Source organism: Phyllobates terribilis, unplaced genomic scaffold, assembly GCF_046119375.1.
Source record: "Phyllobates terribilis strain yellow unplaced genomic scaffold, ASM4611937v1 Scaffold_2__4_contigs__length_985480577, whole genome shotgun sequence".
In the NCBI taxonomy this organism is placed as follows: Eukaryota; Metazoa; Chordata; class Amphibia; order Anura; family Dendrobatidae; genus Phyllobates; species Phyllobates terribilis.
The window spans coordinates 26,272,456-26,288,438 of record NW_027362762.1 but is presented as its reverse complement, the minus strand read 5'-3'; the positions used below and the strand labels follow the sequence as shown (position 1 = coordinate 26,288,438).

At 57.0% G+C, this 15,983-nt stretch overlaps 1 protein-coding gene across 4 annotated transcripts in view; it reads left to right on the top strand.

Annotated features, from left to right (window-relative positions):
- LCMT2 (leucine carboxyl methyltransferase 2) overlaps nucleotides 1–15,983 on the top strand; it is a 60,694-nt gene continuing 44,711 nt past the window's right edge. For 2 of the 4 annotated variants that reach the window (XR_012264398.1, XM_073661216.1), the window contains exons 1-6: nucleotides 1–131; nucleotides 1,416–1,516; nucleotides 1,835–1,959; nucleotides 2,187–2,268; nucleotides 2,495–2,693; nucleotides 15,477–15,636. Coding sequence is in view for 3 of the 4 variants with exons in the window: in XM_073661216.1 (XP_073517317.1) it covers nucleotides 1,499–1,516; nucleotides 1,835–1,959; nucleotides 2,187–2,268; nucleotides 2,495–2,693; nucleotides 15,477–15,636 (584 nt within the window). In the remaining variant the exon portion in view is untranslated. Of the gene's footprint in view, nucleotides 132–1,415; nucleotides 1,517–1,834; nucleotides 1,960–2,186; nucleotides 2,269–2,389; nucleotides 2,694–15,476; nucleotides 15,637–15,983 lie in introns of those variants that run through there. The other 2 variants (XM_073661217.1, XM_073661218.1) reach the window with 2 other exon arrangements.

The following is a 15,983-nucleotide window of genomic DNA, read 5'->3' as shown; positions in this document are numbered from 1 at the left end:
ACATGACTCATGTACACACAGGACCTGGGACGTCACTTCCGGTGATTCCACGTGCAGTTCTGTACTGACCTGACGCTGTTACACAGTCCGGTGACCGGCGCGTCCTGCACGCGGCCCCTCCTGAGACACCGGTAACTGGCGGTCACAGCCGTGCGGTGACGGCGCCTCTGGGCTGTACGGCTGAGGTCCTGGCTCAGCACACTTCCCACAGACGCCTCCTGATGGCGCTGACACTGAGCAGTGCGTCCAGCCCCCTGCGCGTCTGAGCAGTGCGTCCAGCCCCCTGCGCGTCTGAGCAGTGCGTCCAGCCCCCTGCGCGTCTGAGCAGTGCGTCCGCCCCCGGCGCGTCTGAGCAGTGCGTCCAGCCCCCGGCGCGTCTGAGCAGTGCGTCCAGCCCCCTGCGCGTCTGAGCAGTGCGTCCAGCCCCCTGCGCGTCTGAGCAGTGCGTCCAGCCCCCGGCGCGTCTGAGCAGTGCGTCCAGCCCCCGGCGCGTCTGAGCAGTGCGTCCAGCCCCCGGCGCGTCTGAGCAGTGCGTCCAGCCCCCGGCGCGTCTGAGCAGTGCGTCCAGCCCCCGGCGCGTCTGAGCAGTGCGTCCAGCCCCCGGCGCGTCTGAGCAGTGCGTCCAGCCCCCGGCGCGTCTGAGCAGTGCGTCCAGCCCCCGGCGCGTCTGAGCAGTGCGTCCAGCCCCCGGCGCGTCTGAGCAGTGCGTCCAGCCCCCGGCGCGTCTGAGCAGTGCGTCCGCCTCTGCGCGTCTGAGCAGTGCGTCCGCCTCTGCGCGTCTGAGCAGTGCGTCCAGCCCTGTACGTCTGAGCAGTGCGTGCGCCCCGGCGCGTCTGAGCAGTGCGTGCGTCCCGGCGCGTCTGAGCAGTGCGTGCGCCCCGGCGCGTCTGAGCAGTGCGTCCGCCCGGGCGCGTCTTAGTATGTTTGCCGTATTGCTCAGACTCGGGGGACGGCCGTATTGCGCGGGGGAGCGGCCGCATTGCTCGGGCGTGCGTGGGGCTGCCGCATTGCTCGGGCGCGCGTGGGGCGGCTGTATTGCGCGGGCGAGCGGCCGCATTGTTCAGGCACGGGGAGCGGCCGCATTGCTCGGGCGCGCGTGGGGCGGCCGTATTGTTCGGGCACGGGGGGCGGCTGTATTGCGCGGGCGAGCGGCCGCATTGTTCAGGCACGGGGAGCGGCCGCATTGCTCGGGCGCGCGTGGGACAGCTGCATTGTTCGGGCACGGGGGGCGGCCGCATTGCTCGGGTGCGCGTCGGGGGGCTGTATTGCTCGGGGGCGTGTGGAGTGGCGCCCGTCACTGCCTGTTGCAGGTTGTATTTCGGCTCCTCACTGCTTTTCTCGCACTCACTTGTATCTCTTCTTCCCGGTAACTCTTTTCTCCATCTGACGTTGCTCGTGTGCCGATGTCTTGCCAGCGATCAGATGATTGTGTGGTGATCACAGAGGTTCCGATCGTCAGCGCTGCTGACAGTCCCTGGAGGTGGCCTAGACGCGGAGCATGAAGAGCGATACGTGTGTGAGTTCTGGGGTCTGATGTCTTCTATGATGAGGGGAGCTCCTGGCCTACACATTACCCCGGGATCTTGTGATCTCCTCTGGGAGTCTGTGACCTGCCATGTGATGTGGATCCCAGGACCGCCGCAGTGCTACCACCTGCCCTGTGGTCTTGTTACTGGTTCTATGTGGGGTCCTGTCACTTATACACTTCCAGCTTTGGGCCGCTCTGAGACCGGTGGGCTCGTCATCCTCCCAGGATCGGCTTGTGTTCATTGTTGAGTGAGTACTTATCCCTGTGTTCTCCTTACTTGAGTACTTATCCCTGTGTTCTCCTCAGGTCCAGAGCACTAATGACTTCAGTACCCTCAGTAAGGTCTCCGCCATCTCCAGGAGATACTTCAATGATGAATTTCAGAAATATTTTGTGAGCCGAACATGCAGGAGATCTCCGCTCATCCACAGGTGCTTCCCCCATGTCTGGTGTCTGAATAGTGGAGAAAGGCATTGCACCCCCGAGTCTAATCTGCACAATATCGCAGATGACATTTCATAAACCAGATAGCAAGGCCACGTCCCGCCATGGTCACCACTTAATCAGCCACATATCTAGGTCTCTCCACTAGGTCACAGGGAATTAGTAGAATATATGGATCATGTCCCCCTGGTGACCTGTGTCTCATGTCCCCCAGGGGGTATTGTGTCCGGGCTCAGGCCATCACCCACTGTCTGCTCGAGTTCCTCCAGGACACGGCAGCTTGTCCCCATAGGCAGGTAAGTGGCAATCCCAAAAATACACCCCTCTCGCCCTATTTCTCCCCCTATTTCTTTTTTTTTTTTCTGTTATGTTTCTGCACTTAAAGCCAGAGCTGTTCTCTTGATTTTACTTTGTGAGGACACCTCTCCTGCTGGAGTAACCGCTGTGCTCCTGGATTGTTAACGTCGCTCTGATGGGCCGTCGTCCGCGTTGGGCCGTCGTCTGGCAATGTTAATCTTTCAGGTGCTCAGCCTTGGCTGTGGCTTTGACTCTCTCTACTTCCGGACGTGTGGGAGGACGGGTGGACTCAGATCCACATGTATTTGGGAGGTGGACTTCCCGGCAGTGGTTCAGCGGAAACGTCTCCTGATTGAACAGACCGAGGCTCTGAGGAGTCTGCTGAAGAATCTGACGCCCCCTGGGGCTTCTAATGGGAAAGAAGGTGAGTGTCTATCAGTGGTCTCCACTACAACTCCTGTGGGGCAGCAGAGTTTGCTAGGAATTGTTTTAGGAGAGCCATGGTTTAGAGTGTACCTCCATGGTCGGTCAGGGAGAGGAGACACTGGTGTGGAGAGCAGCCATATCGGGGTCTCAATAGCGCCATGTTCACAGCTGTCTGTCTCCCCTTACAGTGGGACTCTTGTAAGTATTCGTGGTCTTGTAGGGCTTTGGAGAGAGCATCGTCTGCTGTGTCCCCGGACTCCCGACCTTCTCTTCTTCGTTGCCCCTCCTTTCCTCTTAGTTGTTACACGATCCATGTGCGATGAGCAGAGGAGGTGGCCGCACGTGTGGGAGGACATGGATTGTCCGTCTGTCTGTAGTCTCCTCAGTTGTCACGTTTCTCTTGGGTGTGACCTTCTGCTGTGGTTACTTTACAAGTTATTCACAACTCCTACAACAACTGCTTTATCCAAATTCAGCACAAAATATCACATTTACTGACTCCTTTAGTCTCAGGATTAGTCACCCCTTAATGACCAGTGCCTTTCCTACTTCGGAGAGCCCCTCTTGCTAACCTGCTTCTAGCAGCACCTGAGGAATCTTAGCCCATTCCTCACGGACAATGGCCTGTACCTCACTAATATTCTTGAGTTTGCTGCAGCCGCCTTCACGTCCTACCAAATGTTTTTGTATGTGGCTCAAGTGGCTCTGACGGCCGCTCCAGAATCTTCCAGAACTTCTCCTGATAAGAAGCATTCATGGACTGTGAGCTACTGGAATCATTGTCCTGTTAGAAAATCCAAGGATGTCCAAGCGTCAGCTCCTCACAGAAGACAGGATGATGTGATTCCTGATACCTCAATCCATCTTCTGCTCCACACACTATAGGTTTATTAGTGCCAAACAAAGCAAATGAGACATCACTGAGCCCCTGCTGTCTCACTGTAGGCATCACTGAGCCCCTGCTGTGTCTCACTGTAGGCATCACTGAGCCCCTGCTGTGTCTCACTGTAGGCATCACTGAGCCCCTGCTGTGTCTCACTGTAGGCATCACTGAGCCCCTGCTGTGTCTCACTGTAGGCATCACTGAGCCCCTACTGTGTCTCACTGTAGGCATCACTGAGCCCCTGCTGTGTCTCACTGGAGGCATCACTGAGCCCCTGCTGTGTCTCACTGGAGGCATCACTGAGCCCCTGCTGTGTCTCACTGGAGGCATCACTGAGCCCTGCTGTCTCACTGTAGGCATCACTGAGCCCCTGCTGTGTCTCACTGTAGGCATCACTGAGCCCCTGCTGTGTCTCACTGTAGGCATCACTGAGCCCCTGCTGTGTCTCACTGTAGGCATCACTGAGCCCCTGCTGTGTCTCACTGTAGGCATCACTGAGCCCCTGCTGTGTCTCACTGTAGGCATCACTGAGCCCCTGCTGTGTCTCACTGTAGGCATCACTGAGCCCCTGCTGTGTCTCACTGTAGGCATCACTGAGCCCCTGCTGTGTCTCACTGTAGGCATCACTGAGCCCCTGCTGTGTCTCACTGTAGGCATCACTGAGCCCCTGCTGTGTCTCACTGTAGGCATCACTGAGCCCCTGCTGTGTCTCACTGTAGGCATCACTGAGCCCCTGCTGTGTCTCACTGTAGGCATCACTGAGCCCCTGCTGTGTCTCACTGTAGGCATCACTGAGCCCCTGCTGTGTCTCACTGTAATAATAATAATAATAATCTTTATTTATATAGCGCCAACATATTCCGCAGCGCTTAACAATTCAGAGGTTCATATACAACAGTCATAAGTAACAGCTAAAGATAATACAATAATTACAGCAAAAATGATGACGACCCTGCTCGTAAGAGCTTACAATCTACAATGAGGTGGGGGTGACACAAAGTACAATGGCTTATTTACAAGGATGGTCCAGCCATCTTGAGGGGATGAGGGATAGATAAAGGCTGCATGAGCTCATCACCAGCCAGTATCTAGTGCTTTTTGGTTGGGTGGAGACTTATGTTTGGAGAAATAAGGAATGGGCTATGAGAATATAAAAGGACTTTGATTAGGGAATGTGATAAGCCGCCCTAAACAGGTGTGTTTTTAGGGAGCACCTAAAACTGTGTAAATTGTGGTTCATCCTAATTTCTTGGGGTAGAGCATTCCAAAGAATAGGTGCAGCTCGGGAGAAGTCTTGAAGCCGGGAGTGGGAGGTACGGATTAGTGCGGATGTTAGTCGAAAGTCGCTTGCAGAGCGTAGAGAACGGGTAGGCCGATAGACAGAGATGAGGGAGGAGATGTAGGGGCGCCGCACTGTAATGAGGGAGGAGATGTAGGGGGGTGCCACACCGTGGAGAGCTTTGTGGGTGAGAACAAGCAATATAAATCGGATCCTATAATTCATGGGCAGCCAGTGCAATGACTGACACAGAGCGGAGGAGTCTGAGTAACGATTAGCCAAATAGATGACCCTGGCTGCAGCATTAAGGATGGAGTGAGGGGGAGGCCAATTAATAGAGAGTTACAGTAGTCAAGGCGGGAGTGGATCAGGGCAACAGTGAGGGGGTTTTGTTGTTTCCAAGGTGAGAAAGGGGCAGATTCTAGAGATGTTCTTCAGGTGCAAGCGACAAGAGAGGGCAAGAGATTGTATATGGAAGGTGAAGGAAAGATTGGTGTCAAAACAACGCCCAGACAACGCGCCTGCTGGCTCGGCGTTATTGTGGTGCCACACACAGAGAGAGAGATGTCAGATTTAGAGAGGTGAGTAGACGGCGGGAGCAGAAGAAGTTCAGTTTTTGAGAGGTTGAGTTTCAGATAGAGCGCGGACATGATTTTAGAAACTGCAGCCAGACAGTCACTGGTGTTCTGTAGTACAGCGGGGGTAAGGTCAGGGGATGAGGTGTATAGTTGTGTGTCATCAGCATAAAGATAGTACTGAAAACCAAATTTGCTGATTGTCTGTCCAATTGGGGCCGTGTAGAGAGAGAAGAGAAGAGGGCCAAGGACTGAACCCTGAGGAACCTCAAAAGTGAGAGGAAGGGGGGAAGAAGTGGCGCCAGCGAACGAAACACTGAAAAAGCCGTCAGATACGTAGGAGGAGAACCAGGAGAGAGCAGTGTCCTTTATGCCGATTGAGTGAAGCATAGAGAGTAGGAGGTGGTGGTCAACGGTGTCAAAGGCTGCAGAGAGGTCAAGAAGAATGAGCAGAGAGTGGTCACCATTACGTTTTGCTGTCAGAAGGTCATTGGTTACTTTGATGAGTGCAGTTTCTGTAGAATGTAGAGGGCGGAAGCCGGACTGTGATGGGTCTAGAAGAGAGTGAGTGGAGAGGTGGCTGGTAAGGCGGGAGAAGACCAGGCGCTCCAAGAGTTTAGAGATGAAGGGAAGATTGGAGACTGGTCTGTAGTTGTTTGTGCAGGAAGGGTCAAGAGAGGGCTTTTGTAATGATGGAGTGTTTGAAGGAGGAGGGGAAGATACCCGAAGAGAGGGAGAGGTTGAAGATTTTAGTTAGGTGATTAGTGACGACTGAAGAAAGAGGCTGGAGTAGATGTGAGGGGATGGGGTCAGTGGTGCATGTGGTGGGATGAGAAGAAGAGAGGAGCCTGGAGACTTCGTCTTCTGTGACTGGGTCAAATGTGGAGAGGGATCCAGAGGGGATGTGGGGGCATCACTGAGCCCCTGCTGTGTCTCACTGTAGACATCACTGAGCCCCTGCTGTGTCTCACTGTAGACATCACTGAGCCCCTGCTGTGTCTCACTGTAGACATCACTGAGCCCCTGCTGTGCCTCACTGTAGGCATCACTGAGCCCCTGCTGTGTCTCACTGTAGACATCACTGAGCCCCTGCTGTGTCTCACTGTAGACATCACTGAGCCCCTGCTGTGTCTCACTGTAGACATCACTGAGCCCCTGCTGTGTCTCACTGTAGGCATCACTGAGCCCTGCTCTCTCACTGTAGGCATCACTGAGCCCCTGCTGTGTCTCACTGTAGGCATCACTGAGCCCTGCTCTCTCACTGTAGGCATCACTGAGCCCCTGCTGTGTCTCACTGTAGGCATCACTGAGCCCCTGCTGTGTCTCACTGTAGACATCACTGAGCCCCTGCTGTGTCTCACTGTAGGCATCACTGAGCCTCTGCTGTGTCTCACTGTAGACATCACTGAGCCCCTGCTGTGTCTCACTGTAGGCATCACTGAGCCCCTGCTGTGTCTCACTGTAGGCATCACTGAGCCCTTGCTGTGTCTCACTGTAGGCATCACTGAGCCTCTGCTGTGTCTCACTGTAGGCATCACTGAGCCCCTGCTGTGTCTCACTGTAGACATCACTGAGCCCCTGCTGTGTCTCACTGTAGGCATCACTGAGCCCTTGCTGTGTCTCACTGGAGGCATCACTGAGCCCCTTGCTGTGTCTCACTGTAGGCATCACTGAGCCCCTGCTGTGTCTCACTGTAGGCATCACTGAGCCCCTGCTGTGTCTCACTGAGCCCCTGCTGTGTCTCACTGTGGGCATCACTGAGCCCCTGCTGTGTCTCACTGTAGACATCACTGAGCCCCTGCTTTGTCACACTGTAGGCATCACTGAGCCCCTGCTGTCTCGCTGTAGGCATCACTGAGCCCCTGCTCTCTCACTGTAGGCATCACTGAGCCCCTGCTGTGTCTCACTGTAGGCATCACTGAGCCCCTGCTGTATCTCACTGTAGGCCTCACTGAGCCCCTGCTGTATCTCACTGTAGGCCTCACTGAGCCCCTGCTGTGTCTCACTGTAGGCCTCACTGAGCCCCTGCTGTGTCTCACTGTAGGCCTCACTGAGCCCCTGCTGTGTCTCACTGTAGGCATCACTGAGCCCCTGCTGTGTCTCACTGTACGCATCACTGAGCCCCTGCTGTGTCTCACTGTAGGCATCACTGAGCCCCTGCTGTGTCTCACTGTAGGCATCACTGAGCCCCTGCTGTGTCTCACTGTAGGCATCACTGAGCCCCTGCTGTGTCTCACTGTAGGCATCACTGAGCCCCTGCTGTGTCTCACTGTAGGCATCACTGAGCCCCTGCTGTGTCTCACTGGAGGCATTACTGAGCCCCTGCTGTGTCTCGCTGTAGACATCACTGAGCCCCTGCTGTGTCTCGCTGTAGGCATCACTGAGCCCCTGCTGTGTCTCACCGTAGGCATCACTGAGCCCCTGCTGTGTCTCGCTGTAGGCATCACTGAGCCCCTGCTGTGTCTCGCTGTAGGCATCACTGAGCCCCTGCTCTCTCACTGTAGGCATCACTGAGCCCCTGCTCTCTCACTGTAGGCATCACTGAGCCCCTGCTGTGTCTCACTGTAGGCATCACTGAGCCCCTGCTGTGTCTCACTGTAGGCATCACTGAGCCCCTGCTGTGTCTCACTGTAGGCATCACTGAGCCCCTGCTGTGTCTCACTGTAGGCATCACTGAGCCCCTGCTGTGTCTCACTGTAGGCATCACTGAGCCCCTGCTGTGTCTCACTGCAGGCATCACTGAGCCCCTGCTTTGTCACACTGTAGGCATCACTGAGCCCCTGCTGTATCTCACTGTAGGCATCACTGAGCCCCTGCTGTATCTCACTGTAGGCATCACTGAGCCCCTGCTGTATCTCACTGGAGGCATCACTGAGCCCCCTGCTGTCTCACTGGAGGCATCACTGAGCCCCCTGCTGTCACACTGGAGGCATCACTGAGCCCCCTGCTGTCACACTGGAGGCATCACTGAGCCCCCTGCTGTCACACTGGAGGCATCACTGAGCCCCTGCTGTCTCACTGTAGGCATCACTGAGCCCCTGCTGTCTCACTGTAGGCATCACTGAGCCCCTGCTGTCTCACTGTAGGCATCACTGAGCCCCTGCTGTCTCACTGTAGGCATCACTGAGCCCCTGCTGTCTCACTGTAGGCATCACTGAGCCCCTGCTGTCTCACTGTAGGCATCACTGAGCCCCTGCTGTCTCACTGTAGGCATCACTGAGCCCCTGCTGTCTCACTGTAGGCATCACTGAGCCCCTGCTGTCTCACTGTAGGCATCACTGAGCCCCTGCTGTCTCACTGTAGGCATCACTGAGCCCCTGCTGTCTCACTGTAGGCATCACTGAGCCCCTGCTGTCTCACTGTAGGCATCACTGAGCCCCTGCTGTCTCACTGTAGGCATCACTGAGCCCCTGCTGTCTCACTGTAGGCATCACTGAGCCCCTGCTGTCTCACTGTAGGCATCACTGAGCCCCTGCTGTCTCACTGTAGGCATCACTGAGCCCCTGCTGTCTCACTGTAGGCATCACTGAGCCCCTGCTGTCTCACTGTAGGCATCACTGAGCCCCTGCTGTCTCACTGTAGGCATCACTGAGCCCCTGCTGTCTCACTGTAGGCATCACTGAGCCCCTGCTGTCTCACTGTAGGCATCACTGAGCCCCTGCTGTCTCACTGTAGGCATCACTGAGCCCCTGCTGTCTCACTGTAGGCATCACTGAGCCCCTGCTGTCTCACTGTAGGCATCACTGAGCCCCTGCTGTCTCACTGTAGGCATCACTGAGCCCCTGCTGTCTCACTGTAGGCATCACTGAGCCCCTGCTGTCTCACTGTAGGCATCACTGAGCCCCTGCTGTCTCACTGTAGGCATCACTGAGCCCCTGCTGTCTCACTGTAGGCATCACTGAGCCCCTGCTGTCTCACTGTAGGCATCACTGAGCCCCTGCTGTCTCACTGTAGGCATCACTGAGCCCCTGCTGTCTCACTGTAGGCATCACTGAGCCCCTGCTGTCTCACTGTAGGCATCACTGAGCCCCTGCTGTCTCACTGTAGGCATCACTGAGCCCCTGCTGTCTCACTGTAGGCATCACTGAGCCCCTGCTGTCTCACTGTAGGCATCACTGAGCCCCTGCTGTCTCACTGTAGGCATCACTGAGCCCCTGCTGTCTCACTGTAGGCATCACTGAGCCCCTGCTGTCTCACTGTAGGCATCACTGAGCCCCTGCTGTCTCACTGTAGGCATCACTGAGCCCCTGCTGTCTCACTGTAGGCATCACTGAGCCCCTGCTGTCTCACTGTAGGCATCACTGAGCCCCTGCTGTCTCACTGTAGGCATCACTGAGCCCCTGCTGTCTCACTGTAGGCATCACTGAGCCCCTGCTGTCTCACTGTAGGCATCACTGAGCCCCTGCTGTCTCACTGTAGGCATCACTGAGCCCCTGCTGTCTGACTGTAGGCATCACTGAGCCCCTGCTGTCTGACTGTAGGCATCACTGAGCCCCTGCTGTCTGACTGTAGGCATCACTGAGCCCCTGCTGTCTGACTGTAGGCATCACTGAGCCCCTGCTGTCTGACTGTAGGCATCACTGAGCCCCTGCTGTCTGACTGTAGGCATCACTGAGCCCCTGCTGTCTGACTGTAGGCATCACTGAGCCCCTGCTGTCTGACTGTAGGCATCACTGAGCCCCTGCTGTCTGACTGTAGGCATCACTGAGCCCCTGCTGTCTGACTGTAGGCATCACTGAGCCCCTGCTGTCTGACTGTAGGCATCACTGAGCCCCTGCTGTCTGACTGTAGGCATCACTGAGCCCCTGCTGTCTCACTGTAGGCATCACTGAGCCCCTGCTGTCTCACTGTAGGCATCACTGAGCCCCTGCTGTCTCACTGTAGGCATCACTGAGCCCCTGCTGTCTCACTGTAGGCATGACTGAGCCCCTGCTGTCTCACTGTAGGCATGACTGAGCCCCTGCTGTCTCACTGTAGGCATGACTGAGCCCCTGCTGTCTGACTGTAGGCATGACTGAGCCCCTGCTGTCTGACTGTAGGCATGACTGAGCCCCTGCTGTCTGACTGTAGGCATGACTGAGCCCCTGCTGTCTGACTGTAGGCATGACTGAGCCCCTGCTGTCTGACTGTAGGCATCACTGAGCCCCTGCTGTCTGACTGTAGGCATCACTGAGCCCCTGCTGTCTGACTGTAGGCATCACTGAGCCCCTGCTGTCTGACTGTAGGCATCACTGAGCCCCTGCTGTCTGACTGTAGGCATCACTGAGCCCCTGCTGTCTGACTGTAGGCATCACTGAGCCCCTGCTGTCTGACTGTAGGCATCACTGAGCCCCTGCTGTCTGACTGTAGGCATCACTGAGCCCCTGCTGTCTGACTGTAGGCATCACTGAGCCCCTGCTGTCTGACTGTAGGCATCACTGAGCCCCTGCTGTCTGACTGTAGGCATCACTGAGCCCCTGCTGTCTGACTGTAGGCATCACTGAGCCCCTGCTGTCTGACTGTAGGCATCACTGAGCCCCTGCTGTCTGACTGTAGGCATCACTGAGCCCCTGCTGTCTGACTGTAGGCATCACTGAGCCCCTGCTGTCTGACTGTAGGCATCACTGAGCCCCTGCTGTCTGACTGTAGGCATCACTGAGCCCCTGCTGTCTGACTGTAGGCATCACTGAGCCCCTGCTGTCTGACTGTAGGCATCACTGAGCCCCTGCTGTCTCACTGTAGGCATGACTGAGCCCCTGCTGTCTCACTGTAGGCATGACTGAGCCCCTGCTGTCTCACTGTAGGCATGACTGAGCCCCTGCTGTCTCACTGTAGGCATGACTGAGCCCCTGCTGTCTCACTGTAGGCATGACTGAGCCCCTGCTGTCTCACTGTAGGCATGACTGAGCCCCTGCTGTCTCACTGTAGGCATGACTGAGCCCCTGCTGTCTCACTGTAGGCATGACTGAGCCCCTGCTGTCTCACTGTAGGCATGACTGAGCCCCTGCTGTCTCACTGTAGGCATGACTGAGCCCCTGCTGTCTCACTGTAGGCATGACTGAGCCCCTGCTGTCTCACTGTAGGCATGACTGAGCCCCTGCTGTCTCACTGTAGGCATGACTGAGCCCCTGCTGTCTCACTGTAGGCATGACTGAGCCCCTGCTGTCTCACTGTAGGCATGACTGAGCCCCTGCTGTCTCACTGTAGGCATGACTGAGCCCCTGCTGTCTCACTGTCGGCATCACTGAGCCCCTGCTGTCTCACTGTCGGCATCACTGAGCCCCTGCTGTCTCACTGTCGGCATCACTGAGCCCCTGCTGTCTCACTGTCGGCATCACTGAGCCCCTGCTGTCTCACTGTCGGCATCACTGAGCCCCTGCTGTCTCACTGTCGGCATCACTGAGCCCCTGCTGTCTCACTGTCGGCATCACTGAGCCCCTGCTGTCTCACTGTCGGCATCACTGAGCCCCTGCTGTCTCACTGTCGGCATCACTGAGCCCCTGCTGTGTCTCACTGTAGGCATCACTGAGCCCCTGCTGTGTCTCACTGTAGGCATCACTGAGCCCCTGCTGTGTCTCACTGTAGGCATCACTGAGCCCCTGCTGTGTCTCACTGTAGGCATCACTGAGCCCCTGCTGTGTCTCACTGTAGGCATCACTGAGCCCCTGCTGTGTCTCACTGTAGGCATCACTGAGCCCCTGCTGTGTCTCACTGTAGGCATCACTGAGCCCCTGCTGTGTCTCACTGTAGGCATCACTGAGCCCCTGCTGTGTCTCACTGTAGGCATCACTGAGCCCCTGCTGTGTCTCACTGTAGGCATCACTGAGCCCCTGCTGTGTCTCACTGTAGGCATCACTGAGCCCCTGCTGTGTCTCACTGTAGGCATCACTGAGCCCCTGCTGTGTCTCACTGTAGGCATCACTGAGCCCCTGCTGTGTCTCACTGTAGGCATCACTGAGCCCCTGCTGTGTCTCACTGTAGGCATCACTGAGCCCCTGCTGTGTCTCACTGTAGGCATCACTGAGCCCCTGCTGTGTCTCACTGTAGGCATCACTGAGCCCCTGCTGTGTCTCACTGTAGGCATCACTGAGCCCCTGCTGTGTCTCACTGTAGGCATCACTGAGCCCCTGCTGTGTCTCACTGTAGGCATCACTGAGCCCCTGCTGTGTCTCACTGTAGGCATCACTGAGCCCCTGCTGTGTCTCACTGTAGGCATCACTGAGCCCCTGCTGTGTCTCACTGTAGGCATCACTGAGCCCCTGCTGTGTCTCACTGTAGGCATCACTGAGCCCCTGCTGTGTCTCACTGTAGGCATCACTGAGCCCCTGCTGTGTCTCACTGTAGGCATCACTGAGCCCCTGCTGTGTCTCACTGTAGGCATCACTGAGCCCCTGCTGTGTCTCACTGTAGGCATCACTGAGCCCCTGCTGTGTCTCACTGTAGGCATCACTGAGCCCCTGCTGTGTCTCACTGTAGGCATCACTGAGCCCCTGCTGTGTCTCACTGTAGGCATCACTGAGCCCCTGCTGTGTCTCACTGTAGGCATCACTGAGCCCCTGCTGTGTCTCACTGTAGGCATCACTGAGCCCCTGCTGTGTCTCACTGTAGGCATCACTGAGCCCCTGCTGTGTCTCACTGTAGGCATCACTGAGCCCCTGCTGTGTCTCACTGTAGGCATCACTGAGCCCCTGCTGTGTCTCACTGTAGGCATCACTGAGCCCCTGCTGTGTCTCACTGTAGGCATCACTGAGCCCCTGCTGTGTCTCACTGTAGGCATCACTGAGCCCCTGCTGTGTCTCACTGTAGGCATGAATGAGCCCCTGCTGTGTCTCACTGTAGGCATCACCGAGGCCCCCGCCGTGCTTCACTGTAGGCAGCACCGAGGCCCCCGCCGTGCTTCACTGTAGGCAGCACCGAGGCCCCCGCCGTGCTTCACTGTAGGCATCACCGAGACTCCCGCCGTGCTCCACTGTAGGCATCACCGAGGCTCCCGCCGTGCTCCACTGTAGGCATTACCGAGGCTCACGCCGTGCTCCACTGTAGGTATCACCGAGGCCCCCGCCGTGCTTCACTGTAGGCATCACCGAGGCCCCCGCCGTGCTCCACTGTAGGCATCACCGAGGCCCCCGCCGTGCTCCACTGTAGGCATCACCGAGGCCCCCGCCGTGCTTCACTGTAGGCATCACCGAGGCCCCCGCCGTGCTCCACTGTAGGCATCACCGAGGCCCCCGCCGTGCTCCACTGTAGGCATCACCGAGGCCCCCGCCGTGCTTCACTGTAGGCATCACCGAGGCCCCCGCCGTGCTTCACTGTAGGCATCACCGAGGCCCCCGCCGTGCTTCACTGTAGGCATCACCGAGGCCCCCGCCGTGCTTCACTGTAGGCATCACCGAGGCCCCCGCCGTGCTTCACTGTAGGCATCACCGAGGCCCCCGCCGTGCTTCACTGTAGGCATCACCGAGGCCCCCGCCGTGCTTCACTGTAGGCATCACCGAGGCCCCCGCCGTGCTTCACTGTAGGCATCACCGAGGCCCCCGCCGTGCTTCACTGTAGGCATCACCGAGGCCCCCGCCGTGCTTCACTGTAGGCATCACCGAGGCCCCCGCCGTGCTTCACTGTAGGCATCACCGAGGCCCCCGCCGTGCTTCACTGTAGGCATCACCGAGGCCCCCGCCGTGCTCCACTGTAGGCATCACCGAGGCCCCCGCCGTGCTCCACTGTAGGCATCACCGAGGCCCCCGCCGTGCTCCACTGTAGGCATCACCGAGGCCCCCGCCGTGCTCCACTGTAGGCATCACCGAGGCCCCCGCCGTGCTCCACTGTAGGCATCACCGAGGCCCCCGCCGTGCTTCACTGTAGGCATCACCGAGGCCCCCGCCGTGCTTCACTGTAGGCATCACCGAGGCCCCCGCCGTGCTTCACTGTAGGCATCACCGAGGCCCCCGCCGTGCTTCACTGTAGGCATCACCGAGGCCCCCGCCGTGCTTCACTGTAGGCATCACCGAGGCCCCCGCCGTGCTTCACTGTAGGCATCACCGAGGCCCCCGCCGTGCTTCACTGTAGGCATCACCGAGGCCCCCGCCGTGCTCCACTGTAGGCATCACCGAGGCCCCCGCCGTGCTCCACTGTAGGCATCACCGAGGCCCCCGCCGTGCTCCACTGTAGGCATCACCGAGGCCCCCGCCGTGCTTCACTGTAGGCATCACCGAGGCCCCCGCCGTGCTTCACTGTAGGCATCACCGAGGCCCCCGCCGTGCTTCACTGTAGGCATCACCGAGGCCCCCGCCGTGCTTCACTGTAGGCATCACCGAGGCCCCCGCCGTGCTTCACTGTAGGCATCACCGAGGCCCCCGCCGTGCTCCACTGTAGGCATCACCGAGGCCCCCGCCGTGCTTCACTGTAGGCATCACCGAGCCCTTGTGGTTTTAGGTCAGTAGAGGTGATGTCTTGTAGTTCAGGAGTGAAGGCCTGGATTATTCCTGCGCCCATGCAGTGATTCATGTCTGTATTTAGTGCCGTGCCACCTGAGGGCCGAGATCACGAGCCTCCAATACTGACCGTTGGCCTTGTCCGCTGTGCACATGGATTTCTCCGGAATCTCTGAAGCTTCTGATATCATCTACTGTAGACGATAGATATTCAAAGTCTTGTAATTTTACATTGAGGAACATTTTTGTTTAATTGTGCCACCTTTTTTGGATGCAGTTCGCAGTTCTGACCATCTTTGCTGCAGAAAGACTCTGCCTCTCACATGCTTTTCTCATATGCATTCATGTGTTTAGTTGAACATTAACCCTCCAACTGTTTTTCATTAGTGCCAATTACTTTTCCAACCTTCTCATAACCCTGTCCATGTGTTGCTGCCATCGGTTTCATAATGAGTTGACTTTCTGGGTGGAGAAATGTCCTGTTCGGTGTGATAAAATGTGGAGATCAGAGATTTCCAGTTCATTGCACTCTGGATTTCTGGACGTTTTACACATCGCCCCAGCTTGATTGGAATTGGCATTTTCTAAAACCGCTGGTCATGAAGAGGGACCAATTCTGATGTCAATCTTGCATTAGTAGATGCCATTGTCCTGGACTCAGAAGACTACCGACTTATCGGGGTGGATCTCTGTGATGTTGTGTCGCTGGACTCCGCATTGGAGGGGGCTGGTTTTAGATGGGATTGTCCCACTCTCATCCTGGCAGAAGTGGTGCTGTGCTACATGGATCCTGCACGGTACGTGGCCTGCACTGATCTCTTGACTCCATGTCCACCCTGTCCTCCTTGTAAGAACCTTATTTTAGGAACTGATTTCCTCCATTGATTTTAGTGCTTTCCTATCTTCTACACTGAGCCTTCGCTATGGCTGATAGGATTGGAGGGGCCACAGAGACCCGGGTACTTGCTGTGGGGGGGCCCTCTTAGTGGTCATTTAGATTGTGATCTTGGAACAGATGGTCATGCTGAGGTCATGGGGTAGACGGGTACATCCTGACCTTGCATTGGTCGAGCATTGCCAGATTCCCTGGTGACGACTACAGTTGAGTGAAGCGGGATCTCGTGGAGGATCTGGAGTTGTTTAC